Source organism: Pseudoliparis swirei, chromosome 20, assembly GCF_029220125.1.
Source record: "Pseudoliparis swirei isolate HS2019 ecotype Mariana Trench chromosome 20, NWPU_hadal_v1, whole genome shotgun sequence".
Lineage (NCBI taxonomy): Eukaryota > Metazoa > Chordata > Actinopteri > Perciformes > Liparidae > Pseudoliparis > Pseudoliparis swirei.
In genome coordinates this window covers 3,862,471-3,888,667 of record NC_079407.1, presented here as the reverse complement: position 1 = coordinate 3,888,667, position 26,197 = coordinate 3,862,471, and the positions used below count along the sequence as shown (strand labels likewise).

Below are 26,197 nucleotides of genomic sequence, written 5' to 3'. Positions count from 1 at the left end.
GATATATGTGTATTTTGGATACAGTATTTTCACAATAAGATGGATTTTTAAATGCTTAATATTTTGGTGTACCTCAAAAAAATCCAAAACCAGTTGTCTTGAGTTTTTAAAGAAACAGTACGCCATATTTTTAACCAAACAGGAAGTGATAAATCCGTGGCCGGCATTTTCCCTTTTCGCTCTGCCCTCTTCGTCGAGGTTAAAGTCACTAAATACGCGGAGTAAAGCCACTCCTCATTCGTGACCTTGTGACCTTTTTGACAGTCGTCTCTGGGTTTTTTTGGGGGGGGATACTCACCCTGACGGGGAAGTTGCATTTGCCCTTGCGTACCGCCTCCTCGTCGGCCTGCCACTGGTGCGGCCTGCTGGCCTCCGGCACGTAGGCGGGCTTCTTCCTCCTCAGGCTCTGACGGAGCTTGTTCATCTCCGGGGTCACGTGCTCCCTGGTACTGTGGACACAGGAAGTGGAGCGAGCCGGTGGTTTAGTGGTGGAGCACAACCTGGGACGGCGGCCGTTGCCAAAGAAGATTTCATGAGAGTTTCTTCCATCTTTCATCAACGTATCCACGTATAACTTACGAAACATGACAAACACACAAGAAGTGTCAATTTCCGCTCATTTAATGCATCCAGTCTTTTCAAAATAAACTCCCGTCTTCACAGGAAACAACTCAGTTGGGTCAAGGCAACACGTCTCCTCAGTTGGGTTGAGAAAAAGGTTAAAGTGACTACGAAAGACCACAAATAAATAAACGTTGACCTCTTGTTCCGCAAGCTTGACTCGTGCGTGGGCCGTTAAACTTCGTGATCACGTCGATAACCAAATAATGTCGTCGGATTCGGCCCATCGTGTTTTGCAGTGATTGTTTATGCGTGCAGTACACCTTCCCGCCACACAAGGGAGCATGAACCTTCACGTTAAAGCTGATAATCATAGCCTACTTTAAAGTAACATTATGTAACAATTGTACCTTAAAATAACAGCTTGAAAAAAATTGTGCCGCTACAATGACTTTTAATATGGCGATTTGCGGCTCCGCCATTGCCATCGGGGGTCTGTGGGGAAATAACTCCGCTATGTAGGATTCTGGAGCCGCCCGCTCCGGGGCGGATGGACTTCGACCTGCTTTCTGGCAGTGATTACGCAATGTCATATAGTGCCACTCCACGCTCGCAGCTACAGTATAAGGGTAGCTTTTTTATGTAGCTTTTTGGTGTTGTCAACAATATTGTATTCAATCACACGTACTCCACATTCAAACATTTAGAAAACAACATATATAGGCTGAAAACGGCATCGGTATTTCATCTTAACTAAATGTTGTCATTCTTTTGGTTATGTTGTTTCATTCGCCCTTAGCAACTCAATCAAGGGGAAAAGGTACAATACGCTAAAAAAAAGGGAATGGGCGGATCTGCGAATTCTGGTGTTAACTCTCTCTGCTCAAATAGTCGTAAATGAAAAACACACAGTCCATATGCGGAAACACAAATGTTATTATATTAAATCAAATTCAATGCATCTGCAAGCCCCCAAAATGAACACATACACTACAAACAATCAACGTTAAATACCTCAAAAACTGAAGGGGGCGCTAAAAGGGAAAAACTACATAATGGGGCTTTAACATTTAACCGAATAAGAACAAGCTATATACATTCTATTTGTTTTACTTAGAAAAAAGAAGGAAAAAAACACCTAAAAGGCATCTAATTAATCTAAATTAGTCTTAAAGTATTTAAAATATCTGGTTTTCCTCTTTAAAATTGTTTGAAAAATGGTGCATTTATCCACAAAGTCACTCTTCCCACGCTGTATACATCAGGATTATTGTGTATTGAGTTTTTTAAAGTGGGTCCTTTGAAATAAAGTGTGAACCAAAGGCCTGAAGGTCTGCGTGTTATCTTTATGATATGCTGAAGCAGACACACATTAATTCCCCCTCAGTCCAACGGCTCGTTACAAGCTAATTAAATGCAACACGCTATAATAATTTAAAGAAAAAGCCGAGAGGCCGCACCGTCCTGTGTTTTCATGCGGGATTACGAGCGAAGCGGGATGCGTTCCATCGATTAGCCGAAGCTCGTTACCCAGTCATCGTTTTCATAATTGGCGCCACGATCCGCTGCCTCCCCCCGACGCTCCATTGATTGAGGAATCACACAGGTAGAGTGAACACGACGCTCTCATCCCTCCAAGAAAACAACGAGAACGCTGAGCGAATGCTGAGCGCCACACGCACGCACGCACACACACACACACACACACACACACACACACACTCACACACACACACACTCTCCTCCTCTCTGTGCTGCTTAATTAGACCATTCAGCCCGCTGGCCTGTTTAGCGATGCTAATTTCCCCCATTCACAACGAAACATGACGCCGTCTAAACATGACCTGCTTAAAAAAAATGATAATTACTGTTTCCATTCTTCAACAGAAGCTCAGGAGTGCAATATAAACAAAAAAAATCCTCGCGTGCGCCCTGTGTTATTCTATCCAGAATGAGTGAACGACATCATTTAAAATTCACTTTTCCATTTCCTCCTGTTTTTCTTCAGTCTCCGCGCCGGTTCTTCACTTTAAAAAAATGACTGTAAATACAGAAAGGCGTAACGACGTGTGAGGAATGTCTGTTTTCTTACCGTCCGGCGCCCCCGGGAATCGGCATCCTGGTTAAAACCGGGCGAAAAGGCCCCGAAATATCACGCTGAACATATGTGATGTCCATCGGTGAGCTGTGGTCTGACCAAACCTCCTCTCACACACACACATATATATATACATACACACACATCACTTCTCATAATCACTGCTATGTTACTGGTAATGGGGGCCAGAGGCTGTTAGATGCCCCCCCCCCCCCCTCACACACACACGGGTGATGCCGAGTATTCAAATGAAACAGCTCGAGTGGCTTCACTCATTCCTGGCATGTGAGGCACGCGTCCTCTGCCAAGCACGCACACACACACACACACACACACACACACACACACACACACTGCAGCCCCACACATGTCGAGGCTCGTGCCCAGTCATTTCTGGGCAGAGCGCCACCCGACTGGCACCTGCCTGGCAGCAGGTGTGTGCGTTTGTGTGCGTGCGTGCGTGTGTGTGTGTGTGTGAAGGGCTAATACAAGGGAGGTGGATGGTGGTGCTACAGTGAACAGTTGCTGCTGGTGAGGGAATACAAGATGGCCTGTAACTGGCCTCATATGGGGGATCGGGCGAGCGACTGATTGGATATCCGATGCCGAGCAAAACACTGACGGGAACCAGTGAACCCTGACGGGAGGAAGTGGAGGGGTGGAGGAACGAGGTGTGCTCAGTCACAACATGGCGGAGGACAGACATTTATACGTTGGAGCAGCAAGAAGAGAAAGTTACCTTCATGCCCACAAACAAAAGATGTATTTCTTTATTCTATCATGGAGGGAATCTAATTAGCTCCATTAGATTTGTCCTCTTCGGAGCACAAGGGAGATTATGTCAAACATCATTCACCCGAACACACTTCCCATCACTCTGTCCTGTACAGGGGCCGGAAGGGACCGGCACTCTGAGGAGTCACATGACATCATATTTAAGAATTGGAAATCCTTCTAGCTTACACAAACGTAGAATACGTTCTTTCGCTGGTAGATACAACATTTTTTCCAGTGTCCGAAGATTCAGAGCGAAACCTCACCGACATGACTCGTAGGTATTTATGTACAAAGTTCATAACCCCTGTTTAAAAATATGGATTACTGCATTTAGAGCCTTTTATTTGACAAGGAGGTGTTCACGCAAACGTTCTTCTGTAATTATGCTGTGCTAATTATGCTAATTGGCCCAATTATGCTAATTGACGCCATTTTCCACATTGTCAATTAGCACATTTATTTATTTTTTGAACTCGATGATTCTAAAATGCACACGTGAGGTGAGGCCCGCTGCGTCTCCAGCTCATGTCCACCCGACGTGACGGATGTATCAACAAGATAAGAAGGCATGAGGTGAGGAAATGAGTAACGTGACGCCACGAAGATGCTTCTCCTCGGCCGTCGGTCATCCAGTTTGATTAAAAAGGAACTGTGAGTGGGTCAAAAGGGACGGCGGGGAGCATCGATTGGCTGAATATGTATGTTTTCTCTTCTAAGGACAGGTGTGTGTGTATATCTACACGGGGTCGTGTTTCTACAGTAGCCCACGAAGGACAAAAAACAGACGCTGGCTCGAGACCTTTTGAGTTTTGAGGTTTTTTTTTGTGGTGCTGCAAATGTCGAGGTTTCAGTCGGATGCAAATTTACAAACCCCCCCCAAAAAATGTTCTTTTTGAATTTATAATCATAATTTTAACCCAAAGTCATTTATTTCTAATCCTAACTAACGGGTTGTGTTGCATTCAAGGAGCGAAAAATGTTCCGCGAGTTGATGGAGGAGGGACTTTTTAGATACAAAACGCTGTGGCCTGCCTTTATGCTAAGCTATGCTAAGCTAAGCTAACTTACTTAACTTTACTCCAGAGATGTGAGAGTGGTGTCAATCTTCCCAGCCAACCAATGTCAACATTTCCCTTTAACTGAGAAATACTCCCTATATATACACATGTGGCATGTGGTCCAAAGTAAAGTCCTGATATGTGTGTTGGCGTGGACATAATAATAAGAACAGAGCCAGACTGCAGTGAGTGCTTCTCTGGTGCCGAGCAGCTCGGTGGGACGGGAACAGAAATCTGGTAGCAACCCGTCTTTGATGAGGAGAAACATTCGGGTGGAGACATTACCCAGCATGCAACGTTCAAAGGCCCTGCATACCCCCGCACAACAAGAACCATCTGCATGAGTAAGAAAGCAAACAGAGAGACGGAGAGAGACGGAGCGGCGGGGTTCGGGCCGCGGGGACGGAAACATGAAAACAGATCATAAATCAAGCGTGGAGCCATGAACCCACGAAGACACTCACGAGCACACAGACGGGAGGCGGAGCCAAGAGTCACAGACGGGAGGCGGAGCCAAGAGACACAGACGGGAGGCGGAGCCAAGAGACACAGACGGGAGGCGGAGCCAAGAGACACCGACACAGATGGGAGGCGGAGATAAGAGACACAGACGGGAGGCGGAGTCAAGAGACACTGACACAGATTGGAGGCGGAGCTAAGAGACACGTGTTGAGCTGCACCTGGGATGCATCGCAGTGGAGAGACGACCTATGATGTCATTCACCTCCCTTCATCCGCCCTTCATCCCACACCCTTCTTCTTCTCCTCCTCCTTCTTCTCCCACTCCTCCTTCTTCTCCTCCTCCTACTCCTTTTCCTCCTCCTCCTTCTTCTCCTTCTCATTCACCTCCTCTTCTCCTCCTTCTTCTCCTCTTCTTCTTCTCCTCCTCCTCCCCCTCTTCTTCTTTTTCTTTTTCTCCTCCTCCTCCTACTTCTCCTCCTCCTCCCTTCTTCTTTTCCTCCTCCTCCTCTCTTCTTCTTTTCCTCCTCCTCCCCTTCTTCATGTCTGCCGCTCTGGCGACGTGAATATGAGGAAATGGGTTTCTCAGATGAATCTTCGCCAACGTTCCCAGACTAATGAAATAGTTCAACGTTTTTTCCGCTCCAACTTTTTAAAGTTTTTTAACGGTTAGCAGATCGAGAGTCGAGTCACATCGGTTTATCAGCTTTCACTAAAGTTAATTAATAACGACTTCATTCTGCATTCGTACCCTGTGTTTGTGTGTGTGTGTGTGTGTGTGTGTGTGTGTGTGTGTGTGTGTGTGTGTGTGTGTGTGTGTGTGTGTGTGTTCACCTCTACATTCCCTCCTCCACATAATCTATGTTAAGACTGCATGAACTCACGTGTGTCCAGCTGTGTTTGGTGCTTGCCAGATGTGATTCTGATTGATATGTTTGGCATTCTCCCGCTCATTCGCGCACACACACACACACACACACACACCCTGCTCCTCCCCGATCCAGATGTTCTGTGTTCAACAGCGGCTCAGAGATTTCTTTTGGCAAAAACGAGACACACTCCTCCCTCACACTTCTTCACAACCAGATGCTTACAAAACACACACCTCAAACGCACACCTCGGACACGGAGGGAGACGGAGGAAGGACGTCGCAAAACACACACACACAGACACACACACACACGTGTAACACAAGCACACACGGTGAGTCATTGCCACCTCGCATTACGGTAAGCCATATGTCTGTAGAGCATCGGGGACACCGCGAGAGCAGTGTGTGTGTGTGTGTGTGTGTGTGTGTGTGTGTGTGTGTGTGTGTGTGTGTGTGTGTGTGTGCAGGGGATTGTCTTGGCTTAGTCACTGAGCCGACCACTTTATATGGACACGGTGTAGCTCCGTTTCCTCTTCTCTGTTCTCTAGAATTCAAGTTGTGACGTGATTGGCTGCACAGCGAGAGGCTGTTCAGTGTGACTGTGAGTGTGTGTGTGTGTGTGTGTGTGTGTGTGAGAGTCAATCATCTCCACGCCATCGTTTAGCTGAGAGATGGAGGGACGGACTTCTAGACTTCCACCTCATGAAGACTTGTGGCCGTGAAACTGGATTTCCTCCACACGACAATCAGATCACACTCCATCTTTTGTCTGTGACATAATGTAGCGCTGGTGTTTATATTTTAGTTTTTTTCATGCACCATCAGCACCATAAAGGCCCGGGCACGAGAGAGAGAGAGAGAGAGAGAGTCCTGGACGCAGCACACGGAAATACAAGTTCCCTATCGTCTTTGCATCTTCAGCTTCATGCCCCCCCCCCCCTCACATAAACACCCATGTAACTCCTATAGATGGTCTGTTCCTCTAATTGCTGTCGATGGTGACTCATCTCTGGGCTGACATGAGGCCATATACAAACACCCGGTGAATAGAATTAAATCAAAGACACACTAGACGCACACACACACACACACACACATGTATGACCCAGTTTTTGGGCCCAGCTGACTTTAACTGACCCGAATAAGGGCAAGGACTCTTACTATCACCTAATCTCTCATTGTCTCTCTCTCTCTTCCTCTCTCACAGACAGGTTGTCTGTGTTTGTGATATAATACAGGAGAGGATGTAGCAGAGATAAACCAGAGGTGCCTGTGTTTGGACCGGGGGCGAGAGAGAGAGAGAGAGAGAGAGAGAGAGGGGGGGGGCTCCTCGACTGTATACTTTTTTTTGACAGACACAGCAGAACCGGTGCTGCAAACACATATTTTCTTAGAACATAGATGAATAATTCAGTGCAGAATGAAACCAGTGAGCTGCCTTCTCATTGGCTGAGGACCCTAGGTGTGTTAGCCTTTCATTAGCAGAGCATGTAGAGCATGTAGACTAAGCATGTAGAGCATGCAGACTAAGCATGTAGAGCATGTAGACTCTACATGCTCTACATGCTTAGTCTGCATGCTTAGTCTACATGCTCTACATTGTAGAGCATGTAGACTAGAGCATGCGTATTTCAACTCGTAGTTACTATAGGACTCGTTCATTCATGTGCGGAACCCTCCTCGGTTATCCTTCCTACCCGTTCTACTCACACCCAGCACCTTGTCACGCGAGGCCTCTGGAACTGTCAGTCAGCCAACCGCAAGGCCGGTTTCATCTCTGGCTTTGCCATGGAGCAGTCGCTTGACTTCCTGGCTCTCACTGAGACCTGGATCACACCAGACAACACGTCTACCCCGGCTGCTCTCTCCTCGGCCTTCTCCTTCAGCCACACCAGACCCTCTGGTCAGGGTGGAGGTGCAGGTTTACTCATCTCACCCAAATGGTGTTTCTCTCCCTACTCGCTTCCACTCTTTATCCCACTGACTTTTGAGTTCCATGCTGTGACGGTTACTCATCCGGTTCAACTACACATTGTTGTTCTCTACCGTCCCCCTGGTTCTTTGGGAGATTTCTTGGAAGAGCTAGACGCCCTCCTGTCGAACTTCTCGGAACACGGCCCCCCGCTCATCCTTCTGGGTGACTTTAACATCCAGACAGAGAAGTCATGTGATCTCTTACTCTTACTGTCTTCTTTTGACCTCTCACTCAGTCCCTCCCCTCCTACTCACAAAGCCGGCAACCGCCTTGACTACATTTTCACTAGAAACTGGTCTACCTCCAACCTCACTGTAACTCCTCTCCATGTCTCTGACCACTTCTTCATCTCTGACTCTCTCTCGCTCTCTGGTACTGACAACTCACCCATATCTACAGACTCTGCACCTGTACGCCGCAACATTCGCACCCTCTGTCCCTCCTCCCTGGCCTCCTCTGTCCTATCTGCTCTCCCCTCAACTGGCTCCTTCTCACTCATGCAGCCTAACTCTGCCACAGACACTCTCCTCTCTTCCCTGTCTTCATCTCTTGATTCTCTTTGTCCTTTTAAGACACGACCGGTTCGGAAATCCTCTCCGGCTCCGTGGTTGTCGGACTCGGTGCGCGCCGAGAGAGCCACCCTGCGAGCGGCGGAAAGAAAATGGCGAAAAACGAATCAAGCGGAAGAGTTACTCTTCTATCAATCTCTTCTCTCCTCCTTCTCTTCCTCTATATCTGCAGCCAAAAGCTCTTTCTACCTGACCAAAATTCAGTCTTCCTTCTCTAACCCCAAAAAACTCTTCTCTATCTTTTCCAACCTCCTTGATCCCCCCTGTCCCCCTCCTCCTTCCACCCTTTTGCCGAGCCACTTTGTCGACTACTTTACAAAGACGACATACGCTCCTCCTTTACTAAACCATCTTCTATCACCTCACCAACACTAACTTCTTCATCCCCCTCTCTTTCCTCTTTCACCCCCCTGTCTCCCAATCAAGTTCTTAGCTTGGTGGCCTCCGCTGACCGCCCACCTGCGCCCTTGACCCCGTCCCGTCTCCCATTCTCCAAGCTATTGCTCCTGACCTTCTGACCTTCCTCACCCATCTTATTAACAGCTCCCTCTCAACTGGCTGTTTCCCCAACTCTCTGAAGGAGGCGAGAGTCAACCCTCTCCTGAAGAAACCCACCTCGACCCGTCTGAAGTCAGCAACTACAGACCGGTCTCTCTTCTTCCTTTTCTCTCCAAAACTCTGGAGCGAGCTATCTTGAGCCAAGTGTCCTCCTATCTCCACAGTAACAACCTTCTTGACCCTCACCAGTCTGGATTCAAGGCCGGCCACTCGACAGAGACTGCCCTCCTGGCTGTCTCTGAGCAGCTTCACACTGCTAGAGCAGCCTCTCTGTCCTTATCCTTCTAGACCTTTCTGCAGCATTTGACACTGTGAACCACCAGCTCCTTATCTCTTTTCTTCAGGGTCTGGGGATCTCAGGCACTGCACTCGCCCTTCTTCTTCCTACCTCAACGACCGTGCCACGGGTAACTTGGAGGATCTGTGTCTGTTCCTTGTCCTCTCACTACTGGGGTTCCTCAAGGCTCCGTCCTGGGTCCCTGCTCTTCTCTCTGTACACAAATTCTCTCGGCTCTGTCATTCGTTCGCATGGCTTCTCCTACCATAGCTATGCTGATGACACCCAACTGCTCTTCTCGTTTCCACCGCCGAAACAAGGGTGGCGGCGAATCTCTGCCTGTCTGACCGACATCTCTCAGTGGATGTCTGCTCACCACCTGAAGATCAACCCTGACAAGACTGAGCTACTATTCCTTCCAGGAAAGGCTCCCCACCCATGACCTGACTACCACCTTCAACAGCTCTGTGTTGGCCCCTACCCTGACTGCCAGGAACCTCGGGTGACACTCGACAGTCAACTCTCCCTGACGGCCAACATCGCTGCGACGACAGCGTTCCTGTAGGTACATGCTGCACAACATCAGGAGAATCGGCCTCTTCTTACTCAGAAGGCGGCGCAGGTTCTGATCCAGGCTCTGGTCATTTCACGCCTCAACTACTGCAACTCCCTCCTGGCTGGTCTACCTGCTAAGGCCATCCGACCTCTGCAGCTCATCCAGAATGCAGCAGCTCGACTGGTCTTCAGCCTCCCGAATTCACCCACACCACTCCGCTCCTTCGATCTCTTCACTGGTTACCGGTGGCTGCCCGCATCCGCTTCAAAACACTGGTCCTGGCGTACCGTGCTCTAAACGGATCGGGCCCCGTCTACATCCGGGATATGGTCACACCGTACACCCCGGCACGTTCGCTCCGGCAACAGCCAATCGTCTTGTGACTCCTGCACCTCGAGCTAATCACTCGAAATCCAGACTGTTTGCTGTCCTGGCTCCTCAGTGGTGGAATGAGCTCCCCACTGACATCAGGACAGCAGAAAGTCTCTACATATTCCGCCTGAGACTGAAAACACATCTTTTCCGACTATATCTGGATTAAAACACAGATTTGCATTTCAGTGGCACTGGGATGGCACTTATTGTGGTGCTTTTGTGGTTCGACTGAGTTGAGGAAGTGTTGCTTCCTGTGTTCTTGTTGTTCTTGGTTTGTACTTTAGGTTGAATGCACTTATTGTAAGTCGCTTTGGATAAAAGCGTCTGCTAAATGACATGTAATGTAATGTAGAGCATGTAGAGCATGTAGAGCTAGAGCATGTAGGCTAGAGCATGTAGGCTAGAGCATGTAGGCTAGAGCATGTAGGCTAGAGCATGTAGAGCAGGGCTATTCAACTTCAGTAGCAAGTGGGCCAAATAAGAAAATCACGGGGGGTGTGAGGGCCGCACAGAATATTGATCAAATAATGGCTAAAAATTAAAAACAGTAATGTATATTTCCACAGGTAAACAGTCACACACGAAAATGCGTCGGTATTGTGTGGCAAAGTGTTGAACAAGCATCACTATAAACATGTTTCAAAGTGTAAATATCCGCTCAAGGTAACCAGTTGTTTCAGATCCCTTCAACCAAACTGTTCCCATGAAAACATAAGAAATGTGACTTAATGGATCAATATAATAATATACACTTTTACTAATCCCCAAGGGGAAATTAGTTCTCTGCATTTAACCCATCCTCAGTTATTAAGAGCAGTGGGCTGCGGTGAAGCGCCCGGGAAGCAACTGGGGTTCAGTGCCTTGCTCAAGGACACTTCAACGTGCAACTAATGGGAGAGCGGGATCGAACACACAACCTTGCGGTTGAAGGACGGCCCTCTTACCCCACTGATCTACAGCCGCCAATATATTAATGACTTGGGATAAAACTAATATCTGGTGGTGCAGTGCACAGACTGCATGTCTTTGAGTGCAGACTCCTTTTGCGTGAAAGGGATCGAAACCAGGTCGGGCGATCTTTTTATTTTTATTTTTTCGAAAATGTATTTCTTCATCCGTGGCTGTGCGCTGCTCACTTATACAATCGTAATCGCCAAATGGATATGAACGGTGGAAGATCTCCAGCAATATGTTTGTGAATGTGTGTGAATCTGGTGAGCGAGACAGAGCCCCGCTGCAGATGTGAAGAGAACACAACGCACGCGCAGGGAAACCAGTAGGTCTGAAAACCAGTAGGGGTGTAACACCGGCAACCAACACGGTGCGTAATAAAGATGTAACCTACAGGTTTGGTTGAGGCAACATTGAAACTCAATGGCTCTGGGTTAGATGTCTCAATGTATAAAAGAGGCGTGTCCGTCAGTTTTATTTTTTCTTACCAAGCTATACTGATTTGCAGGCAGTCTTGCAGGCCATAGTTAAACTCAAACGTGTATCCAGCGGGCCGCTAGTTGAATAGGCCTGCTGTAGAGCATGACATTAAAATACTTTTATAGAGGGAATAAACACTAACAGGCAGGGCTTCAGATATTGTTTCCTTCTTCTGACAACAAGTCTGCATGCTTGAATGACCTCCTACCTGTGTGCGCGCTGTGCTTGCGTGTGTGTGTGTGTGTGTGTGTGTGTGTGTGTGTGTGTGTGTGTAGCCTGAATAGCTTCCCAGATACAAAAGAGAGGCAGATTAACACAACAATATCCCAATCTCTTCCTTGGCACCAGCAGGCAGAGAGGGCACGGGCCACGCCCGCTCTACGCGTGTGGATGCATTCATGTGTGGAATGCATGTCCACGTCCGCATGTACACACACACACACGCGTCTATGACAGGAGAAGTGTGCATGTCAGAATCAGAATCAGAATCAGAAACAGGTTTATTGCCAAAGAATGAATGTTTTCACAAACAAACGAGGAATTTTTTTTGGTGGAAGGTGCAACATTTGGACATGACAAACAACAATCAACGCAAGGAGGGAGGAGGAGAGGAGGGGAGGAGGAGGAAGAGGAAGGAGCGGGAAGAAGGAGGAGAGAGGAAGGTGGAAGAAGAGGTGGTAGTCCTGGGGGTGACAGTCAGTCAGTCCCGGGTCCATTGATGAGCCCGACCGCCGTCGGAAAAAGCTTTTGGTGTGGCGGGTGGTCGTGGTCATGATGGACGCAGCCTCCTCCCGAGGGAGGGACTCGAACAGGAGTGTCCAGGGTGGGAGGGTCGGCGACAATATTTCTGGCCCGCTTCAGTGACCTGGAAGTGAACAGGACCTGGAGGAAGGCAGATTGCAGCCGATAACCCTCTCGGCCGAGCGGATGATGCTCTGCAGCCTGCGCTTGTCTTTGGCTGTGGCTGCAGGGTGCCAGACGGTGATGGAGGAGCAGATGATGGACTCAACGATGGCCGTGTAGAACTGTACCATCATCTTCCCTGGCAGGTTGAATTTCCTCAGCTGCCTCAGGAAGAACATCCTCTGCTGGGCCTTCTTGGAGATGGAGCCGATGTTCAGCTCCCACTTGAGGTCCTGGGAGATGATGGAGCCCAGGAAGCGGTAGGACTCCACAGCGTCGACGGGGGAGTCACACAGGATGAGAGGGCGGGTGGGGCTGCATTCCTCCTGAAATCCACAACCATCTCCACTGTCTTCAGGCGTTGAGCTCCAGGTTGTTCTGGCTGCACCAGGTCACCAGGTGGTCAGTCTCCCACCTGTAGGCGGTCTCGTCCCGCCAGAGATGAGTCCAATGAGGGTGGTGTCATCCGCGAACTTTAGGAGCTTGACGGACTGGTGACTGGAGGTGCAGCTGTTGGTGTACAGGAGAACAGCAGAGGGAGAGAACACAGCCTTGGGGAACCCGTGCTGGTGGTCCGGGAGCCTGAGACGTGTTTCCCCAGCCTCACGTGCTGCTTCCTGTCGGTCAGGAAGTCTGTGATCCACCTGCAGGTGGAGTCGGGCACGTGCAGCTGGGAGAGCTTGTCCTGCAGCAGGGACGGATGATCGTATTGAAGGCAGAGCTGAAGTCCACAAACAGGATCCTGGCGAGGTTCCTGGGAGTCCAGATGCTGGAGGATGTAGTGAAGGGCCATGTTGACTGCATCGTCTGCAGACCTGTTGGCTCTGTAGGCGAACTGCAGGGGTCCAGGAGTGGGTCGGTGATGGTCTTGAGGTGTGACAGGACCAGCGTTCAAAGGACTTCATGACCACAGAGGTCAGGCGACGGGCCTGTAGTCATTGAGTCCTGTGATCTTGGGTTTTTGGGACGGGATGATGGTGGAGGCCTTGAAGCAGGCTGGAACGTGGCATGTCTCAGGGAGGTGTTGAAGATGTCGGTGAACACCGGAGACAGCTGGTCAGCACAGTGCTTCAGGGTGGAGGGAGACGGAGTCCGGGCCCGCTGCTTTGGGGTTCTGCTTTTAAACAGCCTGTTGACAGCTCTCTCCAGGATGACGATAGCAAAGCTATGCTAAGCTAAGCTAACTTACTTAACTTTACTCCAGAGATGTGAGTGGTGTCAATCTTCCCAGCCAACCAATGTCAACATTTCCTTTAACTGAAAATACTCCCTATATATACACATGTGGCATGTGGTCCAAAGTAAAGTCTGATATGTGTTGGCGTGGACATAATAATAAGAACAGAGCCAGACTGCAGTGAGTGCTTCTCTGGTGCCAGAGCAGCTCGGTGGGGCAGAACAGAAATCTGGTAGCAACCCGTCTTTGATGAGGAGAAACATTGGGTGGAGACATTACCCAGCATGCAACGTTCAAAGGCCCTGCATACCCCGCACAACAGAACCATCTGCATGAGTAAGAAAGCAAACAGAGAGGCCAGCGGAGAGAGACGGAGCGGCGAGGTTCCGAACGCAGGGGACGGAAACATGAAAACAGATCATAAATCAGCGTGGAGCCATGAACCCACGAAGACACTCACGAGCACACACAGACGGGAGGCGGGCCAAGAGTCACAGGCGGGGAGGCGGAGCCAAGAGACCTGAGCAGGGCGGAGCCAGAGAACACAGGCAGGAGGCGGAGCCAAGAGACACCGACACAGATGGGAGGCGGAGATAAGAGACACAGGCGGGAGGCGGGTCAAGAGACACTGACACAGATTGGAGGCGGAGCTAAGAGACACGTGTTGAGCTGCACCTGGGATGCATCGCAGTGGAGGCGACCTATGATGTCATTCACCTCCCTTCATCCGCCCTTCATCCCACACCCTTCTTCTTCTCCTCCTCCTTCTTCTCCCACTCCTCCTTCTTCTCCTCCTCCTACTCCTTTTCCTCCTCCTCCTTCTTCTCTTCTCATTCACCTCCTCTTCTCCTCCTTCTTCTCCTCTTCTTCTTCTCCTCCTCCTCCCCCTCTTCTTCTTTTTCTTTTCTCCTCCTCCTCCTCCTTCTCCTCCTCCTCCTTCTTCTTTTCCTCCTCCTCCTCTCTTCTTCTTTCCTCCTCCTCCCCTTCTTCATGTCTGCCCGCTCTGGCGGCGTGAATATGAAATGGGTTTCTCAGATGAATCTTCGCCAACGTTCCCAGACTAATGAAATAGTTCAACGTTTTTTCCGCTCCAACTTTTTAAAGTTTTTTAACGGTTAGCAGATCGAGAGTCGAGTCACATCGGTTTATCAGCTTTCACTAAAGTTAATTAATAACGACTTCATTCTGCATTCGTACCCTGTGTTTGTGTGTGTGTGTGTGTGTGTGTGTGTGTGTGTGTGTGAGAGTGTGTGTGTGTGAGTGTGTGTGTTCACCTCTACATTCCCTCCTCCACATAATCTATGTTAAGACTGCATGAACTCACGTGTGTCCAGCTGTGTTTGGTGCTTGCCAGATGTGATTCTGATTGATATGTTTGGCATTCTCCCGCTCATTCGCGCACACACACACACACACACACACACCCTGCTCCTCCCCGATCCAGATGTTCTGTGTTCAACAGCGGCTCAGAGATTTCTTTTGGCAAAAACGAGACACACTCCTCCCTCACACTTCTTCACAACCAGATGCTTACAAAACACACACCTCAAACGCACACCTCGGACACGGAGACGGAGGAAGGACGTCGCAAAACACACACACAGACACACACACACGTGTAACACAAGCACACACGGTGAGTCATTGCCCTCGCATTACGGTAAGCCATATGTCTGTAGAGCATCAGGGACACCGCGAGAGCAGTGTGTGTGTGTGTGTGTGTGTGTGTGTGTGTGTGTGTGTGTTGTGTGTGTGTGTGTGTGTGTGTGTGTGCAGGGGATTGTCTTGGCTTAGTCACTGGGCCGACCACTATATGGACACGGTGTAGCTCCGTTTCCTCTTCTCTGTTCTCTAGAATTCAAGTTGTGGCGTGATTGGCTGCTGGCGAGGCTGTTCAGTGTGACTGTGAGTGTGTGTGTGTGTGTGTGTGTGTGTGTGAGAGTCAATCATCTCCACGCCATCGTTTAGCTGAGGAGATGGAGGGACGGACTTCTAGACTTCCACCTCATGAAGACTTGTGGCCGTGAAACTGGATTTCCTCCACCGACAATCAGATCACACGCCATCTTTGTCTGTGACATAATGTAGCGCTGGTGTTTATATTTTAGTTTTTCATGCACCATCAGCACCATAAAGGCCGGCACGCGAGAGAGAGAGAGAGAGAGAGTCCTGGACGCAACACACGGAAATACAAGTTCCCTATCGTCTTTGCATCTTCAACTTCATGCCCCCCTCACATAAACACCCATGTAACTCCTATAGATGGTCTGTTCCTCTAATTGCTGTCGATGGTGACTCATCTCTGGGCTGACATGAGGCCATATACAAACACCAGTGAATAGAATTAAATCAAAGACACACTAGACGCACACACACACACACACACACATGTATGACCCAGTTTTTGGGCCCAGCTGACTTTAACTGACCCGAATAAGGGCAAGGACTCTTACTATCACCTAATCTCTCATTGTCTCTCTCTCTCTTCCTCTCTCACAGACAGGTTGTCTGTGTTTGTGATATAATACAGGAGAGGATGTAGCAGAGATAAACCAGAGGTGCCTGTGTTTGGACCGGGGGCGAGAGAGAGAGAGAGAGAGAGAGAGAGAGAGAGGGGGGGGGCTCCTCGACTGTATACTTTTTTTTGACAGACACAGCAGAACCGGTGCTGCAAACACATATTTTCTTAGAACATAGATGAATAATTCAGTGCAGAATGAAACCAGTGAGCTGCCTTCTCATTGGCTGAGGACCCTAGGTGTGTTAGCCTTTCATTAGCAGAGCATGTAGAGCATGTAGACTAAGCATGTAGAGCATGCAGACTAAGCATGTAGAGCATGTAGACTCTACATGCTCTACATGCTTAGTCTGCATGCTCTACATGCTTAGTCTACATGCTCTACATTGTAGAGCATGTAGACTAGAGCATGCGTATTTCAACTCGTAGTTACTATAGGACTCGTTCATTCATGTACCGGAACCCCTCCTCGGTTATCCTTCCTACCCGTTCTACTCACACCCAGCACCTTGTCACGGGAGGCCTCTGGAACTGTCAGTCAGCCAACCGCAAGGCCGGTTTCATCTCTGGCTTTGCCATGGAGCAGTCGCTTGACTTCCTGGCTCTCACTGAGACCTGGATCACACCAGACAACACGTCTACCCCGGCTGCTCTCTCCTCGGCCTTCTCCTTCAGCCACACCAGACCCTCTGGTCAGGGTGGAGGTGCAGGTTTACTCATCTCACCCAAATGGTGTTTCTCTCCCTACTCGCTTCCACTCTTTATCCCACTGACTTTTGAGTTCCATGCTGTGTGAGTTACTCATCCGGTTCAACTACACATTGTTGTTCTCTACCGTCCCCTGGTTCTTTGGGAGATTTCTTGGAAGAGCTAGACGCCCTCCTGTCGAACTTCTCGGAACACGGCCCCCCGCTCATCCTTCTGGGTGACTTTAACATCCAGACAGAGAAGTCATGTGATCTCTTACTCTTACTGTCTTCTTTTGACCTCTCACTCAGTCCCTCCCCTCCCACTCACAAAGCCGGCAACCGCCTTGACTACATTTTCACTAGAAACTGGTCTACCTCCAACCTCACTGTAACTCCTCTCCATGTCTCTGACCACTTCTTCATCTCTGACTCTCTCTCGCTCTCTGGTACTGACAACTCACCCATATCTACAGACTCTGCACCTGTCGCGCAACATTCACCCTCTGTCCCTCCTCCCTGGCCTCCTCTGTCCTATCTGCTCTCCCCTCAACTAGCTCCTTCTCACTCATGCAGCTGAGCTCTGCCACAGACACTCTCCTCTCTTCCCTGTCTTCATCTCTTGATTCTCTTTGTCCTTTTAAGACACGACGGTTGGAAATCCTCTCCGGCTCCGTGGTTGTCGGACTCGGTCTTGGCCGAGAGAGCCACCCTCGGCGCGGAAGAAAATGGCGAAAAACGAATCAAGCGGAAGAGTTACTCTTCTATCAATCTCTTCTCTCCTCCTTCTCTTCCTCTATATCTGCAGCCAAAAGCTCTTTCTACCTGACCAAAATTCAGTCTTCCTTCTCTAACCCCAAAAAACTCTTCTCTATCTTTTCCAACCTCCTTGATCCCCCCTGTCCCCCTCCTCCTTCCACCCTTTTGCCGAGCCACTTTGTCGACTACTTTACAAAGACGACATACGCTCCTCCTTTACTAAACCATCTTCTATCACCTCACCAACACTAACTTCTTCATCCCCCTCTCTTTCCTCTTTCACCCCTGTCTCCCAATCAAGTTCTTAGCTTGGTGACCTCCGCCCGACCGACCACCTGCGCCCTTGACCCCGTCCCGTCTCCCATTCTCCAAGCTATTGCTCCTGACCTTCTGACCTTCCTCACCCATCTTATTAACAGCTCCCTCTCAACTGGCTGTTTCCCCAACTCTCTGAAGGAGGCGAGTCAACCCTCTCCTGAAGAAACCCACCTCGACCCGTCTGAAGTCAGCAACTACAGACCGGTCTCTCTTCTTCCTTTTCTCTCCAAAACTCTGGAGCGAGCTATCTTGAGCCAAGTGTCCTCCTATCTCCACAGTAACAACCTTCTTGACCCTCACCAGTCTGGATTCAAGGCCGGCCACTCGACAGAGACTGCCCTCCTGGCTGTCTCTGAGCAGCTTCACACTGCTAGAGCAGCCTCTCTCTCCTCTGTCCTTATCCTTCTAGACCTTTCTGCAGCATTTGACACCGTGAACCACCAGATCCTTATCTCTTCTCTTCAGGACCTGGGGATCTCAGGCACTGCACTCGCCCTTTTCTCTTCCTACCTCAACGACCGTACTTACCGGGTAACTTGGAGAGGATCTGTGTCTGTTCCTTGTCCTCTCACTACTGGGGTTCCTCAAGGCTCCGTCCTGGGTCCCCTGCTCTTCTCTCTGTACACAAATTCTCTCGGCTCTGTCATTCGTTCGCATGGCTTCTCCTACCATAGCTATGCTGATGACACCCAACTGCTCTTCTCGTTTCCACCGGCCGAAACAAGGGTGGCGGCGCGAATCTCTGCCTGTCTGACCGACATCTCTCAGTGGATGTCTGCTCACCACCTGAAGATCAACCCTGACAAGACTGAGCTACTATTCCTTCCAGGGAAAGGCTCCCCCACCCATGACCTGACTACCACCTTCAACAGCTCTGTGTTGGCCCCTACCCTGACTGCCAGGAACCTCGGGGTGACACTCGACAGTCAACTCTCTGACAGCCAACATCGCTGCGACGGCAGCGTTCCTGTAGGTACATGCTGCACAACATCAGAAGAATACGGCCTCTTCTTACTCAGAAGGCGGCGCAGGTTCTGATCCAGGCTCTGGTCATTTCACGCCTCGACTACTGCAACTCCCTCCTGGCTGGTCTACCTGCTAAGGCCATCCGACCTCTGCAGCTCATCCAGAATGCAGCAGCTCGACTGGTCTTCAGCCTCCCGAAATTCACCCACACCACTCCGCTCCTTCGATCTCTTCACTGGTTACCGGTGGCTGCCCGCATCCGCTTCAAAACACTGGTCCTGGCGTACCGTGCTCTAAACGGATCGGGCCCCGTCTACATCCGGGATATGGTCACACCGTACACCCCGGCACGTTCGCTCCGCTCGGCAACAGCCAATCGTCTTGTGACTCCTGCACCTCGAGCTAATCACTCGAAATCCAGACTGTTTGCTGTCCTGGCTCCTCAGTGGTGGAATGAGCTCCCCACTGACATCAGGACAGCAGAAAGTCTCTACATATTCCGCCTGAGACTGAAAACACATCTTTTCCGACTATATCTGGATTAAAACACAGATTTGCATTTCAGTGGCACTGGGATGGCACTTATTGTGGTGCTTTTGTGGTTCGACTGAGTTGAGGAAGTGTTGCTTCCTGTGTTCTTGTTGTTCTTGGTTTGTACTTTAGGTTGAATGCACTTATTGTAAGTCGCTTTGGATAAAAGTGTCTGCTAAATGACATGTAATGTAATGTAGAGCATGTAGAGCATGTAGAGCATGTAGAGCATGTAGAGCATGTAGGCTAGAGCATGTAGGCTAGAGCATGTAGGCTAGAGCATGTAGACCAGGGCTATTCAACTTCAGTAGCAAGTGGGCCAAATAAGAAAATCACGGGGGGTGTGAGGGCCGCACAGAATATTGATCAAATAATGGCTAAAAATTAAAAACAGTAATGTATATTTCCACAGGTAAACAGTCACACACGAAAATGCGTCGGTATTGTGTGGCAAAAGTGTTGCGAACAAGCATCACTATAAACATGTTTCAAAGTGTAAATATCCGCTCAAGGTAACCAGTTGTTTCAGATCCCTTCAACCAAACTGTTCCCATGAAAACATAAGAAATGTGACTTAATGGATCAATATAATAATATACACTTTTACTAATCCCCAAGGGGAAATTAGTTCTCTGCATTTAACCCATCCTCAGTTATTAAGGAGCAGTGGGCTGCGGTGAAGCGCCCGGGAAGCAACTGGGGGTTCAGTGCCTTGCTCAAGGACACTTCAACTTGCAACTAATGGGGAGAGCGGGGATCGAACACACAACCTTGCGGTTGAAGGACGGCCCTCTTACCCCACTGATCTACAGCCGCCAATATATTAATGACTTGGGATAAAACTAATATCTGGTGGTGCAGTGCACAGACTGCATGTCTTTGAGTGCAGACTCCTTTTGCGTGAAAGGGATCGAAACCAGGTCGGGCGATCTTTTTATTTTTATTTTTTCGAAAATGTATTTCTTCATCCGTGGCTGTGATGCGCTGCTCACTTATACAATCGTAATCGCCCAAATGGATATGAACGGTGGCTTGAAGATCTCCAGCAATATGTTTGTGAATGTGTGACGAATCTGGTGAGCGAGACAGAGCCCCGCTGCAGATGTGAAGAGAACACAACGCACGCGCAGGGAAACCAGTAGGTTTGAAAACCAGTAGGGGTGTAACACCGGCAACCAACACGGGTGCGTAACATAAAGATGTAACCTACAGGTTTGGTTGAGGCAACATTGAAACTCAATGGCTCTGGGTTAGATGTCTCAATGTATAAAAGAGGCGTGTCCGTCAGTTTTATTTTTTCTTACCAAGCTATACTGATTTGCAGGCAGTCTTGCGGGCCATAGTTAAACTCAAACGGGCCGTATCCGGCCCGCGGGCCGCTAGTTGAATAGGCCTGCTGTAGAGCATGACATTAAAATACTTTTATAGAGGGAATAAACACTAACAGGCAGGGCTTCAGATATTGTTTCCTTCTTCTGACAACAAGTCTGCGCATGCTTGAATGACCTCCTACCTGTGTGCGTGCGCGCTGTGCTTGCGTGTGTGTGTGTGTGTGTGTGTGTGTGTGTGTGTGTGTGTAGCCTGAATAGCTTCCCAGATACAAAAGAGAGGCAGATTAACACAACAATATCCCAATCTCTTCCTTGGCACCAGCAGGCAGAGAGGGCACGGGCCACGCCCGCTCTACGCGTGTGGATGCATTCATGTGTGGAATGCATGTCCACGTCCGCATGTACACACACACACACGCGTCTATGACAGGAGAAGTGTGCATGTGTGTGTGTGTGTGTGTGTGTGTGTGGGGGGGAGCTAATCTGAACAAAGTGTGCAGCCAGGCGTGAAGTGGAGGGGTCGAGTCGATATGCTCCGGTATCATCATGTCATGCGGTGTTCCCACTTTGTATTCCCCGCCATCGGTCCGGACTCATCGGCTGAGCCTCGTCTCCGTGGCGACGCCTTCATGTTCCGGAGTATTTGACGACGCTCGCGGACCAGGGACAGGAACGCCAATAACTTGACGGGAAATTCCCACGCGGCGCTCCTGAACTTCTGACTCTGAACTCCTTCCTCGCCTCCTTCCAGCCCTGTGAGGCCTCCTTCCTCAAGCCTCTAACCCAGGGGTGTCACACTCACGTTCACCGTGGGCCAAATCAGCGTCATGGCCGCCCTCTTAAAGGGCCGGAAACACTTTATAAAACCCACGAACATATTGTTAAATAACTCTCTTTGCATTTGATTATTGTTTATTTGAGTGTAGAAATGTTGTACATCAGAAAATGTCTCTAATATTACAACATGAATCCATTACATCTAAAACCTTCAAAATAAAAGCACGGGATATTTTTCTTCATTTTCTTTAAGAAAAGGTGAACACGCGTCATTAAAGGCGCCAGGGGACACCTGTGCTCTAACCTATTTATCTCTCTCTCTCTCTCTGAGCACAGATCTGCATGTATGCTTTGTAAATTCACATCTTCTCCGCAGCGAATCTACTTTTGCTCGGCTTTTCACACGCTCTATATTCACACATCCCGCGCCTGCGTGTGTGTGTGTGTGTGTGTGTCATCCCTTCTCCAAACTCCAATCCCCTCGCCTTCACACCCCTCCTCTCATCTCCTCCCTCCCGTCGCGTCTCTCCGTCTCGCCCCCGTTCGTCGCTCGCCCTCGTTTCCCTCCATCCGTCTCCTCACACGTGGCCACATTCTCTCCTTCTTCTTCTCTTTTTTTTCCCTTTTCTTTTCTTCTTCACAGCACACACACACACACACACGAGCCGTCCTTCTCAATTATCTCATCGCGAGGGCAGATGAGGGGAAAGGAAAGAGAGGAAGTGTCGAATTCGGGGAGGGAATGTGGGGCGTTTCTCTGAGTGGACGGCAGGTGGACGCACATTCAAATCTGGACGGGAACACACACGAAACACGCGGAGGCTCGAACACTATATGCAAGAAGAAGAAGAGGAAGAAGAAGAAGAACCCCGTTGTGTGTTTGTATCAACGTAGCGGGTTTTAATCTCTTCCATATGGGGCGGGGGGGCTAATGCATCTGCTAAGGCTATTAGCCGCGATGAGCCCTGTGGATCCAGGCTGGACTAGGAGACCTGCCATCAGTTTGGCAGGGACTGAAAATACCACCGTAGCCAATAACCCAGCGACAACAACAACAACAACAACAACACCAACAGCTATCACTACGAATGGAAAGCCCTCCCCTCCCCTGGTGACCTCCATAGAGCTGGCGGGTGCCTGCGTGGAAACGGGGTCACCGTGATGGACACACACATCGCCCCAAAGGAACCGACCGCCGCGGTCGACCCAGTTAAAAAAAAGATTTTAATAAAGAGTCCCGAGCTGCAGAAACGCACACAGGAGTGCAGAGGAACGCTGCCTGGCTCACACACACACACACACACACACACACACACACACACACACACACACACACACACACACACACACACACACACACACACACACACACACACACACACACACACACACACACACACACACACACACACACACACACACCCTGACTCACCTGAGCTCGATGGCCTCCCCCATCTCAACACTCATCTCAACGTCCCGGGGAACGACGGCAGAGAGACGACGACAACGAGCCCGAGAGGAGGCAGACTCCCTCGCACTACACCGGCCACGGCAATGACAGCAGCACGAGAGGGAGAGAGAGAGAGAGAGAGGGTGTGATGATATAGCGCTCGGAGTGAGAGACGGAGAGAGAGAGGAGAGGGAGCGCAGAGCCGAGGAAGAGAACCACACCTCTTCTTAAGGGATTAACTTGAGGGGGGAAAGAGTCGAGGAGCTCCGACCACATTCACACACGTGATGCACCCAAACACGGTCAAACTGCACACGCACACGCCGCACACACACACACACACAGACGGCGCACACACACACAAACACGCGTACGCACGTACATACGCTCGCAGCATGCTCTAAAAATAAAACAGAAATCAATGTTTGATGCACCAAATCCTGGAGGAAAGAAGAGAGTGAGTGGGAGGATAGAAAGAGAGAGAGAGAGAGGGGAGGGGTGAACGAGAGAGCGAGTCACGGCTGGTGGTGACACAGTTTTCCTCTTTGCTCTCCGGCTGCTGTGGGCGAGCTGGTCCAGAGTGCACTGGGGGAGAGGGCAAGGAGGCAGGAGGCAGGAGGCAGGGGAGAAGAGGCCTCAGAGCTTCAGCTGCACGCTGGAGGAGTTACGAGGGACGGGGACATGAGGCGGGATGCTGAGGGGGCGGAGCCACGGACGGATCGACCGGGGAGAGGTTTGTGGGTCACGCTGTAAAGCCCAGATGTACAGACACGTCAGAGGGGGAGCAGGCAGGCTCTGACTCCGCCTCTTTGCATTGGACAGCGAAAAGTGAGAAATGTGCACCCCCAGAAAATAAAATAAAAAAATATATTTAAATATATTTTATTTCATGGTCTTTACGCTTCCTGGTTCACGGTTACATTAATTACATATTAATAACTGCTCATCGCAGCAAAGCTGGAGCTTCTACGTCGTCCCGCTCAGTCTCTCATTGCAACTCGGTCCCGTAAAAAAAAGAGAAGGGGACTCAACGCATCCTATTTCCTCGTCTCCTCCACCATTCCTACCTTCCATGATGCCAGTTCATCCCCTAAGCTGGTTAGCATGTAACACGCAGAGCCAGAGGTCAACAATGGCCGAGGCCGAGAGGGATCAGAACGTCCTCGTCGTCTTTGTGGCCTCTCACTCGCTCTCTCTCTCTTTCTCTTTCTCTCTCTCTCTCTCGCTCTCTCTCTCTCTCTCATTGTCACTTGTTGAGGCGACAGGAAGAGTTGCGACACCTTTGTGATTGGGATGTCCTTTAATTGTCCCCGTGGGGGAACTTGTTCATCAGGAGAGTGGTGTGTGAATTAATATGCACGAACACAACAGCTATTGTTATTAAAGGGTCAGTGTAGCATTTAGGGATGAGCTGTGTTTACATCTGCTGGTGCTCCTCTTCCTACAGGAGCCCAGAGAGGACAAACTAAACTCTGACTAAAGCGTTTTCACACCTGGCCATCAGACAGGAGTCTCAGTGGGCTGCAGTCCGCCCCCCTCGCCTCTAGGTGGCGCCAGACTCTATACGCACCGGCCCTTTAAGTCAGTGAAGTCAAAAATATCTAAAAAAAGATATATTTGTTGTCCTCAGTTATAAATAGTTTACTTTGTGGGCCATATTGTGTTCAAGGATCAAGCGACTCTAATATTATTACACTTTATACTGTTGGTAGATTAGATCACAGCTGTTTCCAACTTGTTGGATACAAACCATTCATATAACTAAAGAAAGTTGATATAATTAGAAATAAAGAAAAGAATTGAGGATCTTGTTTGAGGATTTTGTAATTTGTAATTTGTAGGGGCTCCAGGGGTTAAAGGTTGGGAACGACTGCTTTAAGGAAACATGTCAACGTGTTTAGATTTTTATGGATAAAGAAAAGTTGAAGGGAATATGAGGATATGAATACCGTCACACACACTCACCACATTCTGATCTTCTATTGATGAAATGTGCACAGAACGAGTATTTACAATTAAAAAACTAGATTAAAAATGGAATTAATGTAAGCAAGAAGAGGAGGGTGAGAAGGAAATGAATCCAAAAGGAAGTGAAGGAACACAGGAGGAGAGAAAAGAGACCGAATTATAAAGAATTATAAACCAATCAGAGGAGACGGCGTCTCGCTGGCGTCGCTGTCCCGCGAACGCGTGTGCGTGCATATTCACGAGCACCGGCCCCTTTCAGCCGCTGTGTATGCATGAAACACGATGATCTCAGGTAGCAGCGGACACACACACACACACACACACACAGTTCCTGCTCCCCATAAATAAGCCCTCTGGCGCGTGTCTCTTGTGAGCAAGGCCCGAAAAACACAGAAAGCTAATCATGATGTGTGTGTGTGTGTGTGTGTGTGTGTGTGCATGTGTGTGTGTGTTGTCTGCATACATGTTAAATCTGTGTCATGTGGTTTTACAACCGCCATGCCACTGTGACTCCATGACAGCATGTTATAACCAACACTGTAAATGAGACACACACAGAAACACACACACACACACACACACACAGAAACACATGCAATCACAATTAATGGTCCGTGGGGTTACAGATACTTAATAATCTAACGAGTAAGCACATTTCACGAGGCAGCGGGCAGCAGGGCCTCGAGCACACGGACACATAGCGAGTCAACACCGTCATAACTCACTCTGCTCCCTGGAAACTGTTATGACACCAAATTATGAGAAAGATATTAATTTTTAGGAAATGTAAGAGAGTTTATTTGCCTTAAAGTCCCCGTTTTGTTTTTTAGATACCAATCAGGCAAATCCGACATAAAATGAGAGATCTGACCTCATATAGATTTATTAAATAAATAATGATAAATGAAAGTGGAGTTCGTAGTATTGGTCACAGTTTAGTTTAATAATGGATACAAGCGTATAAACTAATCTTATTTGTTTGAATAATAAATAAATGATACAAATAGATATATAATACACATAAAAGCATTATTTAACTAAATATTAATGTGAACTCTAAACATAATCAGTTTCACACGAGCAAGAAACAAAGTTGTGATTTTCTTGTTTTCTTTTCCGTGACTACGAGCCGAGACAGGACGTTAAAAACCACACACACTTTCTATGACTTAACTTCCTTCAGCGTGTGTGTGTGTGTGTGAATGTGAATGTGCGTTTGCATGTGTGCGTGTGTGAGCGAGTGTTTG

At 49.0% G+C, this 26,197-nt stretch overlaps 1 protein-coding gene across 1 annotated transcript in view; it reads right to left on the bottom strand.

Annotated features, from left to right (window-relative positions):
- Nucleotides 1-26,197, bottom strand: part of numbl (NUMB like endocytic adaptor protein) — a 65,759-nt gene that overhangs the window by 13,308 nt on the left and 26,254 nt on the right. The window contains exons 2-3 of the mRNA XM_056441158.1: nucleotides 22,965-23,069; nucleotides 299-449 (exon numbers count right to left, since the gene is read on the bottom strand). Coding sequence (XP_056297133.1) covers nucleotides 299-449; nucleotides 22,965-22,999 — 186 coding nt within the window. The 5' untranslated portion in view covers nucleotides 23,000-23,069. The remainder of the gene's footprint in view (nucleotides 1-298; nucleotides 450-22,964; nucleotides 23,070-26,197) is intronic.